The sequence below is a fragment of the Ailuropoda melanoleuca genome, chromosome 7, assembly GCF_002007445.2.
Source record: "Ailuropoda melanoleuca isolate Jingjing chromosome 7, ASM200744v2, whole genome shotgun sequence".
NCBI lineage: Eukaryota > Metazoa > Chordata > Mammalia > Carnivora > Ursidae > Ailuropoda > Ailuropoda melanoleuca.
The window spans coordinates 40,833,970-40,852,268 of NC_048224.1; the positions used below are offsets into that span (position 1 = coordinate 40,833,970).

General features: G+C 55.9%; 1 protein-coding gene across 5 annotated transcripts in view; it reads left to right on the forward strand.

Moving 5' to 3' along the window:
* Positions 1-18,299, forward strand: part of RGS3 (regulator of G protein signaling 3) — a 103,442-nt gene that overhangs the window by 77,841 nt on the left and 7,302 nt on the right. For 4 of the 5 annotated variants that reach the window (XM_034664341.1, XM_011220428.3, XM_011220430.3 and 1 more), the window contains one exon: positions 10,279-11,217. In XM_034664341.1, the coding sequence (XP_034520232.1) occupies positions 10,279-11,217 (939 nt within the window). Of the gene's footprint in view, positions 1-7,687; positions 7,753-10,278; positions 11,218-18,299 lie in introns of those variants that run through there. The other variant, XM_011220431.3, reaches the window with a different exon arrangement.

An 18,299-nucleotide genomic window follows, 5' to 3' on the forward strand; every position in this document is an offset into this window, starting at 1 on the left:
CACCGCCTTAAAAGGAACCCCTGTCCCAACTTCTCTCATTGATCAGCGTTGCCTGATCTTGAACTTGGCATACCTGGACTCACTGAGCATGTGCTTCTTCACGCTGACTTCTCTGGTCCACAGTTTGAGGATGAGATTTGTCAACATTCTTGTATGTTTTATTTTGTTGGTTCTCACTGTCGTATTTTGTTGTGTGAATATCCTGCAATTTATCCATTCTACTGCCGAACCTTTGGGTTGTTGCCAGTTGGAGGTTATCATGAAGAGCACTGCTATGAATAGTCTCAGATGTCTTTTGATGCACCGTCTATACTCCTCTGTTGGGTAAATACGTAAGGTTGACAATCGCTGAGTCATAAAGAGGTATGTAATTAGCTTTAGTAGATACTATCATGTAATTTTCCCAAGTGTGACACCAGTACGCTCTGTGCGAGCTGTGTACGAACGTTTCTGTTACTCCACATCCTCACCAACGTCATTGGTATTAGATATTGTGATAACTAAATGTGGCTTTAATTTGCATTTCCTCGGTGACTAATGAGGTTCGGGACCTTTCCCTATGTTGACTGGCCACCGCTTAGTGAAGCGCCTGTTCAAGCTTCTCCCCTCCCAGCTTTCTCCTGGGTTGTCTTGTCTTTTTTTTTTTTTTTTTTACTGGTTTGTGGGAGCTTAAAAAATATTCCGGATGTGTTTTCACTGTGGGATATACACATTGCAAATATCTCCTCCCACTCTGTCTTGCCTTTTCGCTCTGAAGCATACAAGTTCTTAATGCAGTCCAACCTGTCAGTCCTTTTCTTTACGGAGAATGCTCATTGAATCCTGTTTTCTTGCCTATTACAAAGTTGTGGATGTGTTCTGTGTTATCTTCCAGAAGTTCCATTGTTTTATGTTTCATATTTCGGTCTAAAATCTACTGGAAATAGATTCTTATGTATGGTGGATGTAGAGGTCAAGACTCATTTTCTCGGGGTGGTTATCGAATTAATTAAAAAAGAAAATCCTTTCTCACTGTAAGTGATCATCGTCTTTGTCAGAAATCACAGGCAATACACGTGGGGGTGATCTGAATTTGGAAGGATGAGTAGGATTTCACCCCATGGACAAGAGAGGGGAGGGTGTTCTAGGTAGGACGTACAGTGAGCAGAGAGGTTTAGAGGTGCCTGAGAGTAGAGTGTGTTTGGGGAACTACAAACAATTTCCTCCGGTCAGAGGGAAGGGAAGAGAAATGGCGTGGTAGGGAGGTCAGTTGGCAGGGGCAGAACGCACAGGGGAGGGAGCTGGGATTATCCCAGAGGGAAAGAACGGTTTTCAGCGGGAGAGGAATATAATCAGGTTCTTGAGAAAGTTCCATGACAGGAGGAAGCAGGAGGATGGTTTCGGAGCAGACTACAAACCCAGATGACCCAGCCTCAACATCACCTCTTAGCAGAGAGCACATCTGCTTCAGGGAGGCAGTGGTGGACATAGCAGTGTGCCTGGGGCCTTGGAGGTGACCTTGGCCACAGGATGGTGGCTGAGTCCAATGGCCAGATATCCATTCTAGTGTCCTGGAATGGAAAAGCCTCCCCCCTCGACTCCCCACCCAGTGCCTCACAGAGTCTGGTCCAGGTGGGTACTGGGTGAGGGAGGGGGATGAGGAGAGGCTGTGAAGGAGCCGGAAAGGAGGCCGTGGGGTAGTAGAAAGAGCAGGGCTTTGGAGCCAGGCTGACCGTGGTTTTCATGCGACTCCTCTACTTACCCGCTTGGTGACCCTGCACGTCACTGAAACTCTCTGAGCCCCAGTCCCAGTTTCCTGATTTGCCAAATGGGTCCGGTGGAACCGACCGTACAGGGCTGCTGGGGGTGAGAGAGTACATGGAGAGCAATTATGACAGTGCCTGGTATCTGGGAGGCACTCAGTTCATGGTTTCTCTCTTCCTCTCCCCCCATCATTATCGTTGCTTTCTGTTTCCATCATCTGGCTTCACCTTCCCTATCTCTACAGCATCACGCAGACACGGCTCTCGGGGTGAAGTCCAAATTCCTGAACATACCCATGCTTCTGTTCATGGAACCACCTGCCCTTCCTGGAATGTTCCGTGCTGTCTCTGGCTTTGGCCTGGGTATCCTCTCCCATCTCTGTCCCCATTACCTCCTCCAAGAGCCATCCCCATCTTTCCTGCGGCCTCTGTGCTTCCATAACCCCCCGGGGGGGGGGGGGGGAGTGTGGTGGGTGGGTGGGAGAGTGACATGGGCCGCTCATCTGGTTCTCTGCCCCATAGACCAGCACCTTCATGGAAGGGACGGTGCCTTGCCACTGTTTGCCTTGCACAAGCCCTGGCACATGGCTGGGGCTCTGTTGGTATTTGCTGAGTAACTCTGGGGGTTGGCAGGGGGAGTAAGTGAGCCAGGGACACAATCCTGATGAGCCAAAGCAGGGCCTGCACGGGCCACGGATGCTGGCAGGAGAGCAGAGAGCCATCTAGCCAAGGCATCCCAGGGAGTGTTTAACTGGGCTCTGGGGGATGGGCAGGAGACAGACCTGAGGAGGTGAAGACAATAGGGAAGTGAGACATGGTGTGGCTCCGAAAGAGAAAGGGGGTGCCAGGTGGGAAGGGGAATGGTGGCGGAGCCCGCAGGGGGCTGGTTCTGAGCGGAGAGCCCAGAGGTGGGGCAGGAGAGCCCCCTGGGGCCTGGCGTTCTTCTTCTGACTGAGGCTCCGGTCCCTGTGGGGACAGGAAGCAGCTGGGACAGCCCTGCTCTCCACTTTCATGCCTTTCAGAAGAAAAGAGAGGTGAGGTATGGAAAGGGTCTTTTGGTTGTGGGGGTTCCCAGTCCAGGCCCCCACACACATTGAAGCAGTGGCGTCTGGGTCCCGAGAGGAGGGGGGAGCTTGGTCCTGGAAAGTCACCTGTTGGGAACTGCTTTCCCTGCCCAGTGAGAAGCTGGGCATCCAGGATGGTATTGGGGTATCCCAGTAAGCTCCAAAGGCCAGGCCTGAGGACACGTCATTCTGGCTTACCCAGGTGGTGGTGCCAAGAGTAGGGAAGCTTCTAAGAGGGGTCTTCTCACTTCTCATTCCTGAGGATTCTTCTTCCCTGCGTGTTGGCTTTGTCCTGACAGTTTCTGAGCTGGGAAATCTGCTTCACTGTGCCTCAGTATTGCTTTCAGGCAATGGGTATGGTATGCTCCCTGTCGTGGTGCGTTGCCCTTCTGAGTCCCCGACAGACCCGTGAGGAGTTGTGGGATCTTTTAGGAATGGAGAATTTTCGGTCTGCATTCAAACTCCTCCTTTCCTTCTCTCCTGCAGTTGGGCCTCTGTGAATAGGACGCATGAATGGGTAGCCATCTCCAGTGAGCTTGCCGGCTCCTTATCTGGGGACAAGGGGCTGCTGAGGTCCTGTCTCTTCTGCATGGGCTTCCCATGACAGAGGGGAGTACTGTGTGTTGGAATTGGTCCTGCACTAGGTTCTGGTCTGCATGCCTGTCCTGACTCTGTTGTATGATCTTGGGTACATCACTTCCCTTCTCTGGGCCTCACTTACCCTATCTGTTAACTGGGCAGAATTATCTGGGGAGTCAGAGAAAAGTCAAGATGCCATCCCTACTCTTAGGGAAACTTATCCAGTAAGGTCTGGAATTGGGCCCAGATATAGGTATTTTTAAAATGTCCCACCAGTGATTCTAAAGTGTACCTCTCTTTTGAGAACCAATAGTCTGGATCAATGCTATTTTTAATGTGTAAATTACTCTTGGAATCTTGGTAAAACGCAGCTTCTGATCCAGCAGCTGTTGTTTGAAGGCTAAGATTCTATATTTCATGTGGGCTTCCAGGTGCTGCTGCCGCTGCTGCTGGGTTAGAGGCCCCACTTTAGGTACTAAGGGTCTAGACGGTCCTGTGAAATTCACTGGATTGCTCATTCATTCATTCCTTCATTCATTCCTCGTCAAACACTTGAGATGGGGAATGGTGGGAGGTGAAGCCAAAGGGAGAGAGAGCCCAGAACCTCTCAGGGCTTCAGAAGTTGGACTTCATCTGGATGGCACAAGGGAGCCTTGTCAGGGCTTTAGGCAGAGGAGTGACAGGGTCAGACGTGCATAAAAGTCTCCTCTGGCATGGCGACCGAAGGGGGCTGGGCTGCCGCTGGGAGGTCCTCATCAATTCCGGTGGGAGATGACAGTGTCTGGAGGGAGGTGATGGTAGTGGAGATGGAAGGAATGGAGAGATATTTTTTTCCTAAGTTAATCAACTTTGTTTTTAGAGCAGTTTTAGGGATTGAGAGGAAGGTATATAGAGTTCCCATATACTCTCTGTCCCCACACTTGCATTTCCTACCCCAGTGGAATGATTCTGAAGATTTTCCAAGGGACAATCAAGAGGTTTTGGTGACTGGCCAGAGTTGGGGTGGGTGGTAATGAAGGGACAGTGAGAGAGGATGATACCCGGGTCGCTGGTCTGGGCAGCTGGTGGTGGCATCCTTAATGGAATGGACCCGCATTCAGCTTGGGGCACGTTGAGCTGGGGACACTGGTGGGATGTGCAGAGGGCGGTCTCTGTCTCTGTGCCTGGGCTCTAGCCACTCAGGTGTCCTCTGATCTGCCAGGGTGCTGGCCCACATGCCCACCGTGCAGATCTGGGGCTCAGTGCCACTGCAGAGGGGCCTTCCCCACCTGCCACTGCATTCTCTCCCGCTGCACCTTACGGTTTTCCTGTCCATCACCGACCACACTTTGTATCCGTTACGTGCTTCTGTGGGCAACATCGTGGCTCGTGTCAGTCCTTCCTCTCTGGCCTCAAAGCTCCGCCAGGACAGGGATCGTGTCTTTCTCATTTCCTGTCATACCCACAGAGCCTGGGACAGTATTTGGGAAGAGCTCTGTTTCACGAGTGCTTGGTGAACACTCGCCTCTGGGATTTAGACTCAGGAGACAGGTTGATGCTGGCACTGTGGGCTGGGTGGTGGCCAGGAGGCGCGGATGGCGACTATAGCCCGGGGAGGGGATGGGTGCACAAAGGAGGGTGCAGGACTGAGACGGGGGGCGGGGGGCCGGAGACGGGTTCCCATGGATGGGCCAAGAGGCCCAGGACCTGGTGGAAGAGGGATCATCAGACGGGTGGGGGGAGATCCAGGGAGGGAGATGTCAAAGTTGGGCTGTCCCGCGATGGTCAGGAGCTGCACATGCCCACATGGTGCCTGGCTCTGGGCGCACGTCGGCTCAGCACTCCTCCTACTGCGCTAAGGAGCTGATAGGAATGGCTGATGGAACTGAGGCTCCGAGAGGCTCTGCCTGAGGTCACCCAGCGGGTGAGTGAGGAGGGGGTCAGCCTCCAGAGCTCTCTCTGCTGTAAGGTGCTGTCCCCAGGCCCCTGATTTGTGTCAGACCTGTCCTTTGGGGACAGGGGAGGAGGAGAACAGCCTGGAGGCTCTGAGCTGGTGGACAGAGGCAGGGTGGGGGCTCCGGCCTCTGGGTGTCAAGAAATCAGGCTGAGGAGCTGGACCAAGGCTGGGCTGGGGGAGCAAAGTGTTAGCCAGGCAGCTGAGGTTTCTGGAAGCCAGCCTCACGCCAGGGACCCGGAAGCCAGGGAGCTGCTCAGGAACCCAGAACGTGCCAAACTTGAAGGAGCAACCCCGTCTCAAAAGTCAGGCTGGAGGTCAGGCGCTGGGCAGGAATTCTAATAGCCTCTCCCTTTCTCCAACCACGTTCCAGTACGCAGAGCACTTTCCTGTCCTTTCTCAGACTTGGTCCCCTTAGCCCTCTGGAAGGGGGGTGGTGGTGGCAGGAAGTGTCCTCACTTCACGTCCCATTTCACGGCAGAGGAAACCAGAAGTGACAGCCCGTCACACAGCTAGCAGATGATGGAGTGAGGATTCCAGTGGAGGGCTTCTGGCTTTCTGTCCGCAGGTCTTCTGGCTTTCTGTCCCCGTGCTCTATCTGTAAAATCCTAGCTGGGTAAGGGCCACCCAGAGACAAAGGCAAACCCCAGTTCACACCCCCTGCCTCCCCCCCCTCCCCCGTTGCAGGAAGTGGTTTTTGAGGGCAGATGCAGAGCCTAGCATCTGTGGTGGCCGTGATGAGTCATCTCAGGGTGAGAGCTGCAGGTTGACTCTGGGGTCAGCAGACCTGGCTCCACATTTGGTAGCTATGTGACATTGGGCAAGTCACTTCCAGCAGCTCACTGCCACCCCCAACCCCAGTAGCAGGGCGGGGGTGTGTGTGTCTGGGGCTCAGGAGTTGTTCTGGGAGCCCCACCTGCCACCCTTCCCGGCCTCTTCTGAGCCCTAGATTGGACTGGGGGCAGAATTTGATTAGATCCGAAACAGCGGCTTCATTTAGAGGGCCTGGCTCATTTCCTCTGTGCTAGCCGGCAACACTGGGAGAGAATTAACACTGGTCCAGCCAAGCCGGCAAAGTGATGGATGGGCAGGAGCGAGGCAGACTCCCCACAGGAAGGGGACAGCTGCACAGAGCACTCTGGACCCAAAGCCCTGGGCCGGCAGGCGGATCTCTCTGGGGCTCTGTGGCTGGATTCTTATCACCCCGACCTGTTGCAGAGCTGTCTAACTGGGTGTTGCCTGTCAGCTGCCGGGCCCTCCAGAGCGTTCACCACAGGCCTCAAGACCAATTGTCCAGCTTCTGTTTTTTTTCCTGCTCAACAGAGGGCAGGGATTGTGTCTGACTTGTCCCCTTCTGTCCCTCCAGGGTGTCCCTCGGTGCCTGGTGACTGAACAAATGCACGTGTGTTAGGACACATGCCTGTCCCTGCAGTCCTTCCCCCACCCCCGCATCCTGCTCACACTGCCCGGAGCACTTTTGACATAGCAGGGCTCTGTGTGTGTCATTCTGTTCCTCATAGGACAATCCCATGCCTGACATCCCTTGTGACGTACTCTCATCTCTTATCTCTTTTCTTGTCCTAATTCCCTCATGGGCACCCCTCCCCCCAGATTTCTGAGGTTTCCTGGATTTACTCCAGAAGCCCCCTCCCCCCAAGGCACTCCCTACTCCAGCTTGCCCAGGAACACTGGGCTGACCAAACCCATCGAGGCGCTCACACGAGCCCGATCCTGGAGTGCAGGGAAGAACCAAAGAGCTTGGCTGGTCCTTCTTTGCCGGTATCTGCCCTGTGTGGAAGGGCCCAACAAAGCCAGGAGACACCGTTGGCTAGGAGACATGAGTGCTGGTACTAAATCAGCCTCCAATTTCGTAGGTAACTCCCTTAGCTTCCGGGACCTCAGTTTCCCCATCTGTAAAGTAAGATTGCACTAACGGTAGCCACCATGTTATCAAACGCTTCGCCTGGGCCAGGCCCTGTGGGGAGCACCAAGGATGGGTCCCAAAAGTCCGGGTTAGTATCATGGGCCTGTTCCAGGTGAGAGGTTGGGAGGCTGGCCAGAGTCGCACAGCTGGAAAGTGACCCCGCTGACATCTAAACGCTGATCCCTGGGCACTCTCAGAGCCCTTCGCTCCTTCCCCGGGGCTGGGGCCCTCTGGGGACAGCGGCACTTCCCCTGCTGGCTTTGTTTGGTTTGGCCTCAGTTTGGGGCAGGATTGGCAGAGGCAGGCTGACTTGCATTTCTGGTTTTGGGTCTGTGGCTGCACTTTCCCGAGGGAGGGGTAGGCGGGCTCAGGCTCAGTCAGTTCTGGGACAGGCCTGGCCCCACCCCCACCCCCCAGGAAAGGGGAAATGCGGCTTGCTCCCCTCTCAGGGCCACTCCGTGCCAGGCCCCGAGGGTACCGGCTGCTGCTTCCTTCCGTCTGTCCTTCCAGGTTGGGGGTCTGGCCAAGGGTGGGGGTGACTGAATGTGGGGCACGGGGAGCTGGCTGTTTGTTTTCCTAGAGGAGACCGCTCCCTGGCGGGTGGGGTGAGGGGCAGAGGACTGGGCTGCTCTGGAATGAGATCAGAAGCAGGCCTGGGAAGAAAGAGCCAGAGGCCCTGCTCTAACCCCAGCTGAGTCCCGATTGGTGCGGCTGCTTTGGGGCATGTCTCTAGGTCACTGTCCAGGCTGGGCCTCAGTCTTGCTGCCTGTCTGTCAGCAGGGGAGCTGTCTCTCTCCCTGGGAACAGTCTGATGGGGCTAAGACACAGACCTTGGTTTCTAAATGAGCTTTTGGGATTGAGAGGCCCGCCATCATAATCTCAACTTTGATTCTGGGTATTTGGCTGCATTTGCTTCCAGGGGTCCATCCAAAGATGGGCTGCTGTTTGAGGTTTGTGACTTCAGCTCTTCCCTCTAGACCCATCGTTCCAGTCACCACCACTGCCACCACCACCAGCATCCCGTTCGAGTGCTTTATGCTTTCAGGCGCCTGGCTGGCTCAGTTGGTAGAACGTGTGCCTCTTGGTCTTGGGATCGTGAGTTCAAGCCCCACATTGGGCGTAGAGCCTACTTAAAAGAAAAAAAAAAGAGCTTTACACTTTTCTATGTTTATTCTCCTGGTTTGTCACTTGTGCGTGTTGGTTTTCTCATTTAATGGATGGGGACCTTGAGACCAGAGGTTTTAGTGACTGGCTTTCCCTGGCCCCACTGTGTGATTTGCCCTTGGCTCCTGTCCCTCCCTGGGCCTCAGGCTCCCCCTCTGTGCTCTGGGGACTTGGGATCATGGATGTGTCAGGGGCTGAGGCTGTGAGGTGTGAGGTATCCCTCGGTGGAGTTATCTCCCACCTGTGGGTACGATTTACAGGGCAGGGAGTCCCTGTGGGTGGACGTGTGTCTTCGGCTGTGCCTGAGAACCAAACCCTGGCCAGATCATCCCAGAGTCCTCTAAGGCCCTGTCCGCTGTCTTGCCCTGCCATCTTCTCCATTGTGGGGAGGGGGGCTCCCCTTTCACTTTCATGCTCCCAGCCCGTGGCTCTTACCCACACCGTGCTTTCATATCCGCTGTGGTGCTCCCAGATGCCAGTGGGACCCCTGCCATGTGTGGGCAGCAGTCTACAGTCGCCTTGAGCCACAGCTGGGCCGCTGACTCCCAGATGGGAGCCTGGCTGGGGCTTTGCCGTCGCAGGCCTGAGCAGACTTCTCAGCTTTGGGCACAGCCCGTCAGTCCTGGGTGGCTGGGCAGTAGGGGCAGAGTCACTGTTCTTTGTGTACAGCATGGCCGTCCATCAAATGGACGTTAACGGTCTCTATGACGAGGGCTCTTAACCTCTGTTCGGGGACTACTTACCTCTCAGGTTCTCAGCCAGCGTCCGTTGTGCGTGTGCGTGTCGACACGCACATTCCCACATAGCTGTAAGTCCCCAGGGACATGTGGCTACTTTCCCCTTCATTTGTTCTAGGTGGCCATGACCTCTTGATGGGTGAAGCCCAGACTCCAGATAGTGCTCGCTCCAGCATTCCGAGTCTGTGGGTGTGATGCGCGGCCCGGCCCAGGCTCGAGACCTGCTTCCCCCCCCCGTGTGGTGGCGGCCCCGTGGATATTCCTGCCCCTTCTCTGAGCCCCAGCCTTCCTGCGAGCCAGCTGCCTTTCAGACTTCATCAAGGGCACCATTTTCCCCTTTGCAAATGAAACCTGTAGGAGTCCAGCAAAAACGCTGAGGGTTCCGAAGGTTGTGTGTGGGGCCGGAAGTGCTTTCTTTCTCTATGTGGAGCTCCTGAGCTGCCTCCAAACACAGTTTAAAAACCACTAGGTGGTTGAGCCCTCAGTGAGGTCCCCATGTGTCTGTGACATCTGTGTCATCCAAGGGTGGGCAATATTGTGAAGTTCTGGTTTCATTCCAGTTTGCTAGTTTCAAAGAGATACTTAAATATTCAGAGCAAGTACTTGTTTGAATGGGATTTTTTGAAACTTGGGTTCAGGTAGAAGATACCCTTTGGCCAGGTCCAAGGTTCTATCACTTTGTGATTGCTCTGGCTTGGGGCTTGGTTTGGTTCTGGTCCATGAAGGCGGAGACTGCCTGGCTCCTCCTTTCCTCACAGAGGCGCCATGACACTTCCCTCAGAGGGCCGTTGGGAAGATCATATAAGAGGAGTGTTTAATTTGGCACGGCCCCGGCAGGCAATAGGATCCAGATAATAGTGGTTACTCCTTCTTCCCCTAAATGACCAACCATGCTTTTGGTAGAGCAGACAGAAGATTTAAGCAAGACGACAAGGGTGGGAACCCATGTGCAGCGAAGCCAAAGGGGCTTTCTGTTTCCATCTGGCACTAAAGCTTTTAGACTGTGGGGTATCAGGTGTGGGGTTCGGGGCATTGCCTGATTTATTTCAGCCTCTGTGATGTTGGCTCATGCACGGTGCCTGGCATCTCATAGCCTGCTGTTCTGAACCTTTCTTGTTTGCTTCTTGTTTCCCAGATGTTGGAGCCAGAGGCGGATGAGAAGCGAGAGATGCCCTTGGAGGAAGGGAAGGGGCTGGGTGCCGAGGACCCCCCGCCCAGCAAGGACCCCTCTCCGGGCCAGGAGCCTCCTTCAGGACAAGACTTGCCACCCAACAAGGACCCGTCTCCTGGCCAGGAACCTTCTCCTGGCCAAGAGTCACAGTCCAGCAAAGACTCACCTTCCTGCCAGGAACCTCCTCCAGGCCAGGAGCCCGAGCCAAGCAAGGACTCCCCACCATGCCAGGAACCCCCTGCAGCCCCGGCAGTCCCTCCCTGCCAGGACCTTCCTCCTGGGCAAGGGCCCCCTCCCAGCCAAGACCTCCCTGTCGTCCAGGACTCCCCTGCTCAGGAGCCTGTGCCCTGTCAAGACCCGCCCCCCGGCCAGGTTCCCCAGCCGGCTGAGGAGACTGCAAGCTCTGGGGACCCCCCAGCGGCCACCAGGGACCCGCCTGTGGCCTCCAGGCCTACCTTTGTGATCCCTGAGGTCCGGCTGGACAGTGCCTACAGCCACAAGGCCGGGGCGGAGGGGGGCAGCCTGGCCGATGAGGAGGACGCCGACGAGGCTGAGGAGGGGGAGGAGGGGGAGGAGGAGGAGGAGGAGGAGGACACGAGTGATGACAACTATGGAGAGCGCCGTGAGGCCAAGCGCAGCAGCATGATAGAGGCGGGCCAGGCTGAGGGCGGCCTCTCCCTGCGGGTGCAGAACTCGCTGCGGCGGCGGACGCACAGCGAGGGCAGTCTGCTGCAGGAAGCCCGCGGGCCCTGCTTCGCCTCCGACACCACCTTGCACTGCTCAGACGGGGAGGGCGCCGCGTCCGCCTGGGCCATGCCTTCGCCCCGCACCCTCAAGAAGGAACTGGGCCGCAACGGTGGCTCCATGCACCACCTCTCCCTCTTTTTCACGGGACACAGGAAGGTAAGAAGGCCGAGGGTAGGTGGTAGTGGGTCATAAATGAGGTGATGGGGGGAGGGAAGAGGATCCAGAAGCTACAGGAGATGAGCGTTGCCTTCCCTCACGGCGCTCTCCATAAAATAAAATAAAAAACAACAAAAAATAAATTGTATGGCATAATGCCAGCATAGGGCAGATGTGTGCTCTCCCTCCACCTGGCACCTCTCTAAGCCTTCCAGGGAGCCTTCTACCCATTAGACAGAGGATACGGCTGAGGCACGGAGGGCCCGATAAGGCCACACCTGCACTTAAGCCCCTGACTCTGACTCCAGGTGCTGTGCTCTTACAGCTCCTTTGGGCTGGGGGTCCCCACCAAAGTAGAGGCCCTGTGACCTCGCCCAGGACATTGTGCGTTTGCATCGCAAAGGTCTGAGACATTCGCTGGAGGACTGTCTCCTGTAGTAGAACAATTTAGACTAAGTCCAGGCCTAGTCAGCCTAGCACACATTTACCCTGTGCTGCCATTATGCTACACAATTTATTTTTTTTGTTGCTTTTTATTTTTTGAGAGAGAGAGAGACAGTGAGTGCATGACTGGAGGGGAGGGGCAGAGGGAGAGGGAGAGAGAGAATCTTAAGCAGGCTCCACGCCCAGCACAGAGCCCGATGCGGGGCTGGATCTCACAACCCTGAGATCATGACCTGAGCCGAAATCAAGTGGCGGACACTTAACCAACTGAGCCACCCAGGCGCCCCAATTCTAAGCAGTTTAGCTGACCTCACGGATGCTCACAGCAGCCCTATGAAGGAGATACTGTTGCGGCTGCCTACAGATGAGGAGACTGAGGCACTCAGGGGTTGTCTCACTTACACCAGGCCACACGGTTTATAAATGTCTGCACCAGAATTAGATTCCGGCTCCAGGGCTGGGCCTCATCCCCACCATGCTCTCTGCCTCTCGCAAATATTTATAAATAGATGAAGAAGTGTTTATTGATTTCCTGCCGTGTGCCAGGCCCTGTGCTCTTGCCACTGCGGGGCCGCAGGAATGTGTGAGGCTGATCTCAGCCTGTGAGGAAGGAGTTATCTGCGTGGGTTGGGAAGCTGGCCCCACAGTGAAAAGATTGCATCATGGCCCCGAAGCCCACCAGCCAGCTTGAGCCTGGGCTGTGTCTCTCACTTACTGTGTGGCCCTGGGTGAGTCACTCGGCTCCTCTGTGAAAAGCAGAGACTAATTACACTCCTGTCCCAGGGAGGTCGAGGATGACCCGGAAGAGCCTTAGTGCCGGCGCTGGTACATGGTTTTGAGGTGCTGGCAGCCAGCGCGGTGCAGGGTGTTGTTCCGACAACATCGTGAGGCTAGGGGGGTGGGGGTGGGATAGGCAGGGACCTGGGAGTTCATAGAGGGAAAGACCTCAGGGAGTTAGGCCACCAGGGAGAGCTTCTGGAGCAAGATGCCCCTTGGCTTGGGCTCGATGGTTGAGCAGGTTTAGAATAAAGAGAAGATGAGACAGGTGTTCTGGGAAAGTGGACATGACCCGGGCACACTGTTCGTAGAAGCCAGTCTGGCTAGAGCAGGAGATTCCTACAATGCAGGCATGGCAGACGTGTGGCACTCACGCTGCACTTCCTGCCTCCACACCCGGGGCAGACATGACTAATGGATTCCAGCGCGTTTCCCCACTGAACTGGGCCATGGCTTCGGAAGCCTTCTTCCCCTCAGGCACTAGTAATAAGACTGACTTCACACTTGAGAGGACACTGCTGCAAGGTGGTTAGACTGGAAGGGGAGGCTGGGACCCCCAGAAAAGGGCAGAGATTTTGGAACTAAATCCCAAAGGAACTGGGACTGGGTCTTAGTTTCCTCGTCCACAAACATGTGTGGTTCTAACTTTGATGTGCTCCGTAATGACCAGGAGGACGTTATTAATACATAGATTTCTAAGTCTCCAACCCCAGGCTCCTGGAATCAGAATTTCCAGAAGGTGGTGTCCAGACCCTGCATTTTAAGCCCCCATGGGACTGTGCTGTTCACCATAGTTGGAATATCACCATCTTTGGCCATTTCTTGATGCAGCTGGAGAGAGTCTAGAACTCTGCCCTACCCAGGTGAGGCCTCGGGCTCGCTCAGACAAGGCCTGGCCACTCCTCTCCGGAGGGCACGGAGATCCCAGGGCTCACACCCGCCGGGCCTCCTGATTGGACACCCCCTCCCCAAGACCCTTCCGAGTTCTGTTCTGTGTGTAAATACGAATCTCTGTAGATAGATACATCCACACACCCTCATGCTTACCCTTCTAGTTGCCCCAGCAAGCTGATCTGAGCTCCGACTGGGGGGCAGGGGCTCCTGCACAGGAGTCCGGCAGGCCTGGACCAGCTCTGTCGCGTTTCAGCTTCCTCCTTTGGGAGCCTAAGGTTTTCACTGGCATCCCCCACCCTCTCTTGGCCTCTTGTTTCCTTTCTTGGGCTTGAGCGACAGAGTTGGCAGGGGCCTCAGAGGCTGCGCTTCCATGGTTTCTGCTGACCCAGCTGCCTGTCCTTCATCGTGTATCTGCAGCTCACTGCAGCCAGCCGGCTCCACTAAGAGCCCTGCCCTGCAGCTCGAGGCTGGACAAGCCCCTGGTCCCGCGTCATCCCTCACTGCCAGTGGGCCTGTGGCAAGTCCCTGCCCTTTCTCTAAACTTCAGTTTCCTTCATCAGCGAAATGGGTATGGTAATCATACCTCCTTTGTAGGACTGTGGGGAAGATTAAGTAGCCCGATGTGGGTGGGGTGTTGGGGGCAGTGCTGGTACTAAGCACTCGGTGGGTGCTCCATAAATGGGAATCCTGTGATGACAACGAGGAGGAGGAGAGCAGCAGCAAGCGGGGTAGCAGTTATGCTGACATGTACAAACACAAAGTGCCTCCAGCTCCCTTTCCTGGCCCGCATGACGCTGCTGCAGGGAGGGCCCCCTTGTCCTCATCCTCCAGCAGGGACCCTGAGGCAGAGGGAGCAGTGTTTTGTCCCGGGCCACACAGCAGGTGCTGCTAGAGCGGGGCCGTGGCCTCACCCTGCCCGGTCTTCCCTGGCTCTACTGCAGACCCTGCATACCTCATCCCAGGCTGGTGAGGGACGGGGTGTGGGGGGCTGGCGGCGGGGTGGGGAGGCAGTGGGTTCGCCCGCGACTTCCATCTTCCTGGCTTGGGTCTGGCTTTCTTGGGAGGATCAGCTGCTGCGTACAGGCCCCTGTTTCCAGGCTGTGCTAGGCAGGAGGTGAAGAGGAGAGGGGCGAAGTCTTTAGGAGGAGTCAGACAGACCTGAGTTCAAATCTCAGCTCTGCATCCTCCTTCCTGGTCCCGAGACCTTGGCCCAGTTATGTCTTTCTTTGAGCTTCCGTTTTTTCTTATAAAGTGGGAGTGCTAAGTCTTCCTGGGAGTTGTCCCAGGGATTCGAGAAGATTGCAGTATGTGGAAAGCTCTGTGCCTGTGGCAGGGATCTTGTCAGGATGTGAAACTCAGGCAGGCCAGACAGAGCTGGCGTGGCCCTGGGCTGCGGGTTATGCTGCTGTGTGGCTGAGCTGAGGCTGCCCGGAGGGCATGCTGCCTGTCACAGGCGCGGCCGTCCCTGCGTTACTGCTCCCCCTACCTGTCAGCCTGCCCTCTTGTGTGCGGAGTGACGTCTTTCTACTGGGAGTAGGAGCACCTGAACCAAACAGATCTGAGAGATGGCCCATTTGCTGTGGTCATTTTACAAATGGGCTGCCTGAGGTGCAGAGAGAAGACCTCCCCTGGGCCATCCCCTGGGCACGGCTCCCTGTGCCGAGTTGAGCTGTCTCACAGTGCCCTCTGCTGCCGGACCCTTGCCTTGCTGGCTGCCCCCTGGTGGCCCCACGGGCAGATCCACGGGCCTGCATCTGCCCTTTTCCTGGGAGCCAGGGAAGCCCTGAGCAAATCTGTGTCTGGGCCCAGGTTGCTGCCCTTCAGTTCCGCCTCGAGCTGGCCTGGCGTGGCCCAGGGTCATGGGTCGTTCTTTGACAGTGAGGAGACTTAGGCTGCAGCCCCTCCCTGGCCATGCTTCCTTCTCCCCTCCTCCTGTGGGGACTGGCTTGGGCAGAAGCTGGCTGCCACGGCATGCTTCCCGCCTAGGCGGGAGGTCAGACCAGAGGGCCCCTAAGATGCCTTCCAGCTCCAAGACGTGACAGCCCCGTCTGGCCTCCTATTTACAAAACGCTTAAAGAAGAACGATTTCCTACGTCTCAACGAATACGTGTAGCCTTTAGATCCAGTGCTTCCACAAGGTTCTACGGGTTCTACGATAAAGTACGGAAGCTGAGGTTATGGGGTCCCCCAGGCTGGGCCAGGTCAGAGGGGGACAGGGTGTGGGGGGCTGGCCCCAGGCACTGCTAGGTAGCCCCGGAAGTTGGGTCAAGGGCAGTGAGAGGAACCAGGTGAAGCCCCTGTCGCAAAAGCCCTCAGTCATGGTCGGGCTCGGGAGCCAGGCCGTTGCCAGCTTGTGGAGCCCAGGGCCTCGGTTTCCTCTGCTGTGAGCTGGGGCAGAGGACAACAAATAGTTCTTAGCACGGCCATGAAGATGAAACGAGAGAAATACATTAAAGCCCATCATTGCAGCTCCTGGCACGTAGGGAGCGCTCAGTGAACGCTCACCATGACCGCCAGAGCTGGCCTGTACCAGGTACCGAGCCAGGTTCTTCCTGTGTGTTCACTGAGTTAATCCGCACCACGCCCTGATGAGGTAGGTCCGGTTATTATCCCCATTTTACAGATACAGAGACTGAGGCACAGAGAGAGGTTGTAACTCGGCTAAAGTCAATTAGCTCATAAATCACTGAGGTAGGATTCCAATCCAGGCAGTTTAGAATCGGCACTCGTAACCACAACTATTATTATAGTTATAATTGTAGTAAGGATTATAGTTATTATTCCAAGGGGCGGGGAGCGCCCAGGGCCTGGAGTGGCCTGGTGGGCGCTGGGTGGGCCCCAGGGATTCCTGCCTGGAGTGAAGGGAGGGCTGGTGGCCCTGGGCTCCCCTCCATTTCCCTTTCAGCAGGGAGGGCCCTGTAGAGCGGCAAGGCAGTGGGGAGCAGATGGGAAGGAGAGGCCCTTTGTGTGTTGGGGACGGGGCAGGCCTTGCCGTAGCTCCTGAAGAGGGGAGCCTTGGGGCCCACTGTGGGGCTAGGAATCAGAACCCTGACTTTCTGGCTCAGTTTCTTCTCTGTCTGGCCTGCAGACCACTCCCCTAGTGCCTGGGTTTCCCCAGATGCTCTGGGGGTCAACGCCCAAGGCCTGGGCTATCAGGCCAATTGGTGTGGTCCCTGCCGAAGATGACCCCCTCCCAGCAGTGGAAGGAAGAGCCCATTTCCCAGCAGTGCAGAGGCTGGGGGGGTGCGGGCGGGGCGGGAGTGGCCCCCAGGCCCATTGTGTGGGCTCGATAAAGTACGGAAGCTGAGGTTAGAATGGCAGGAAGCCCAGCGCCCGTGGCCCTTTCCCACGGGTGGGGGCTCCGGGCACTGCCTAGCCTGTCGAGTGTGACTGCAGCCTGTGTGTGCAATGGGACCACAGCGGGAAGACTCACTGAGCAATGACCCCGGGCAGCCCTGGTTACAGGGGGCACCAGCATTGGGCCACAGGGGCCGAGACTTGATCATGGTGACTCTTCCGACAGCCAGGGGGCTGTCACCCCTCCTATGCTGTAGCTGTTGAAGCTGAGAGGCTAAGAAACTCCTCCACAGTCGGTGGAAATAGGATCAGTACCTGCTTCCTGCGAACCCGAGCTCTGGAATCACACACCACAGATGGGTGTATGCCTGGGTGTGCACGTACACACACGTGTTTACAACCGTGGCGGGGCAGTCTTCTCAGGAAGGAGGTGGCACTTCCCCCGAGTCTCCTACTGAAAACATTCAAAATGTGCCTTATCCTTACATTTGAGTAGCAGCCTCCTCTGGTGGAGAAACATGGGCCTTAGATGCACACAGACCTAGATTCCAGCTGTCACTTCAATTCTGGTGTCTTTGGACAAGGGACTTAACTTCTCTGAACCTCCATTTGCTTTATGGACTTACTCTGAAGATTAATGAGATAGTATCTGCAGAATGCCCATTCAGGGGTCTGGTCTATAATATGAATTCATCCGTCCGTCCGTCTGTCCGTCCGTCCATCCATCCATCCATCCATCCATCCATCCATCCAAGGGTGTATATTCCACTGAAGCTAGTAGCTCCCCCTGCTGGCTATATCTGGAATAAGGCCACTTTTCTTTCTAGAATTAATAACCCTTTGAGAATTAGCCCATCTTTATTTTACAAGTGAGGAAACCGAGGCCCAGGATGGGACTCATGAGTCAGAGCTGAGATCCATACCGGGTGGCACTCTGTCTTGTCTTGGGCCATAGTGTCCATGCCCAGCCTGCTCTGAGCTCTAGCTCCTCTCCCATCTGAGAGCATTTACTGGGCTTCTACTCTAGGGTGGTGCTGTTGGGGCCTTGGGTTTCCACTGGAGGAAGATGGAAAAGCACCAGCAGGGCAGGGGACACAGAGGACAGCCCTGGAGAGATGGTGGGAATCTGGAGGGATCTGGAGAAGAGGAGTGGCAGACTGGGGGGAAGAAGAGAGAGGACATTCCAGGACGGGGACCCAGCACAGGCAAAGGGGAAGGGAGAGGATGGGTGGGGGAGGTGCAGTCTGTGGGCCGCAGGGGAGCAATGGGGGATACAGCTGCAAGCTGGGATTCAGGCAATGAGGGCCTCAAGACTCATTGTTCTCAGTCTGCTTTCCCTCTCTCGATGCATTCATTCATCTGACAAATATTTGTTGAGCTCCTAATCTGTGCCAGGCCCCATGAGGGTGACCCAGGCAGACAGAGGCCTTGCTCGTGAGAACTCACAGTCAAGCAGAGGGGACAGATTGAGAAAAAAGCCCTTTCGAATGTGGTGGGGACCTCAAAAGCGGTGAAGGGGGCACAGCCTTGGTCTAGGGGCCTGGGAGTGCTCCCTAGGTGAGGAGGCATTTAAGTGGCTTACCCCAGAGGTCTAGGTCTTTCCTGAGGCTGGGTCTTGGGAGTAAAGGGAGATGGCAGGGTCACAAAAGCATTCCCCGTGGAAGGTGTAG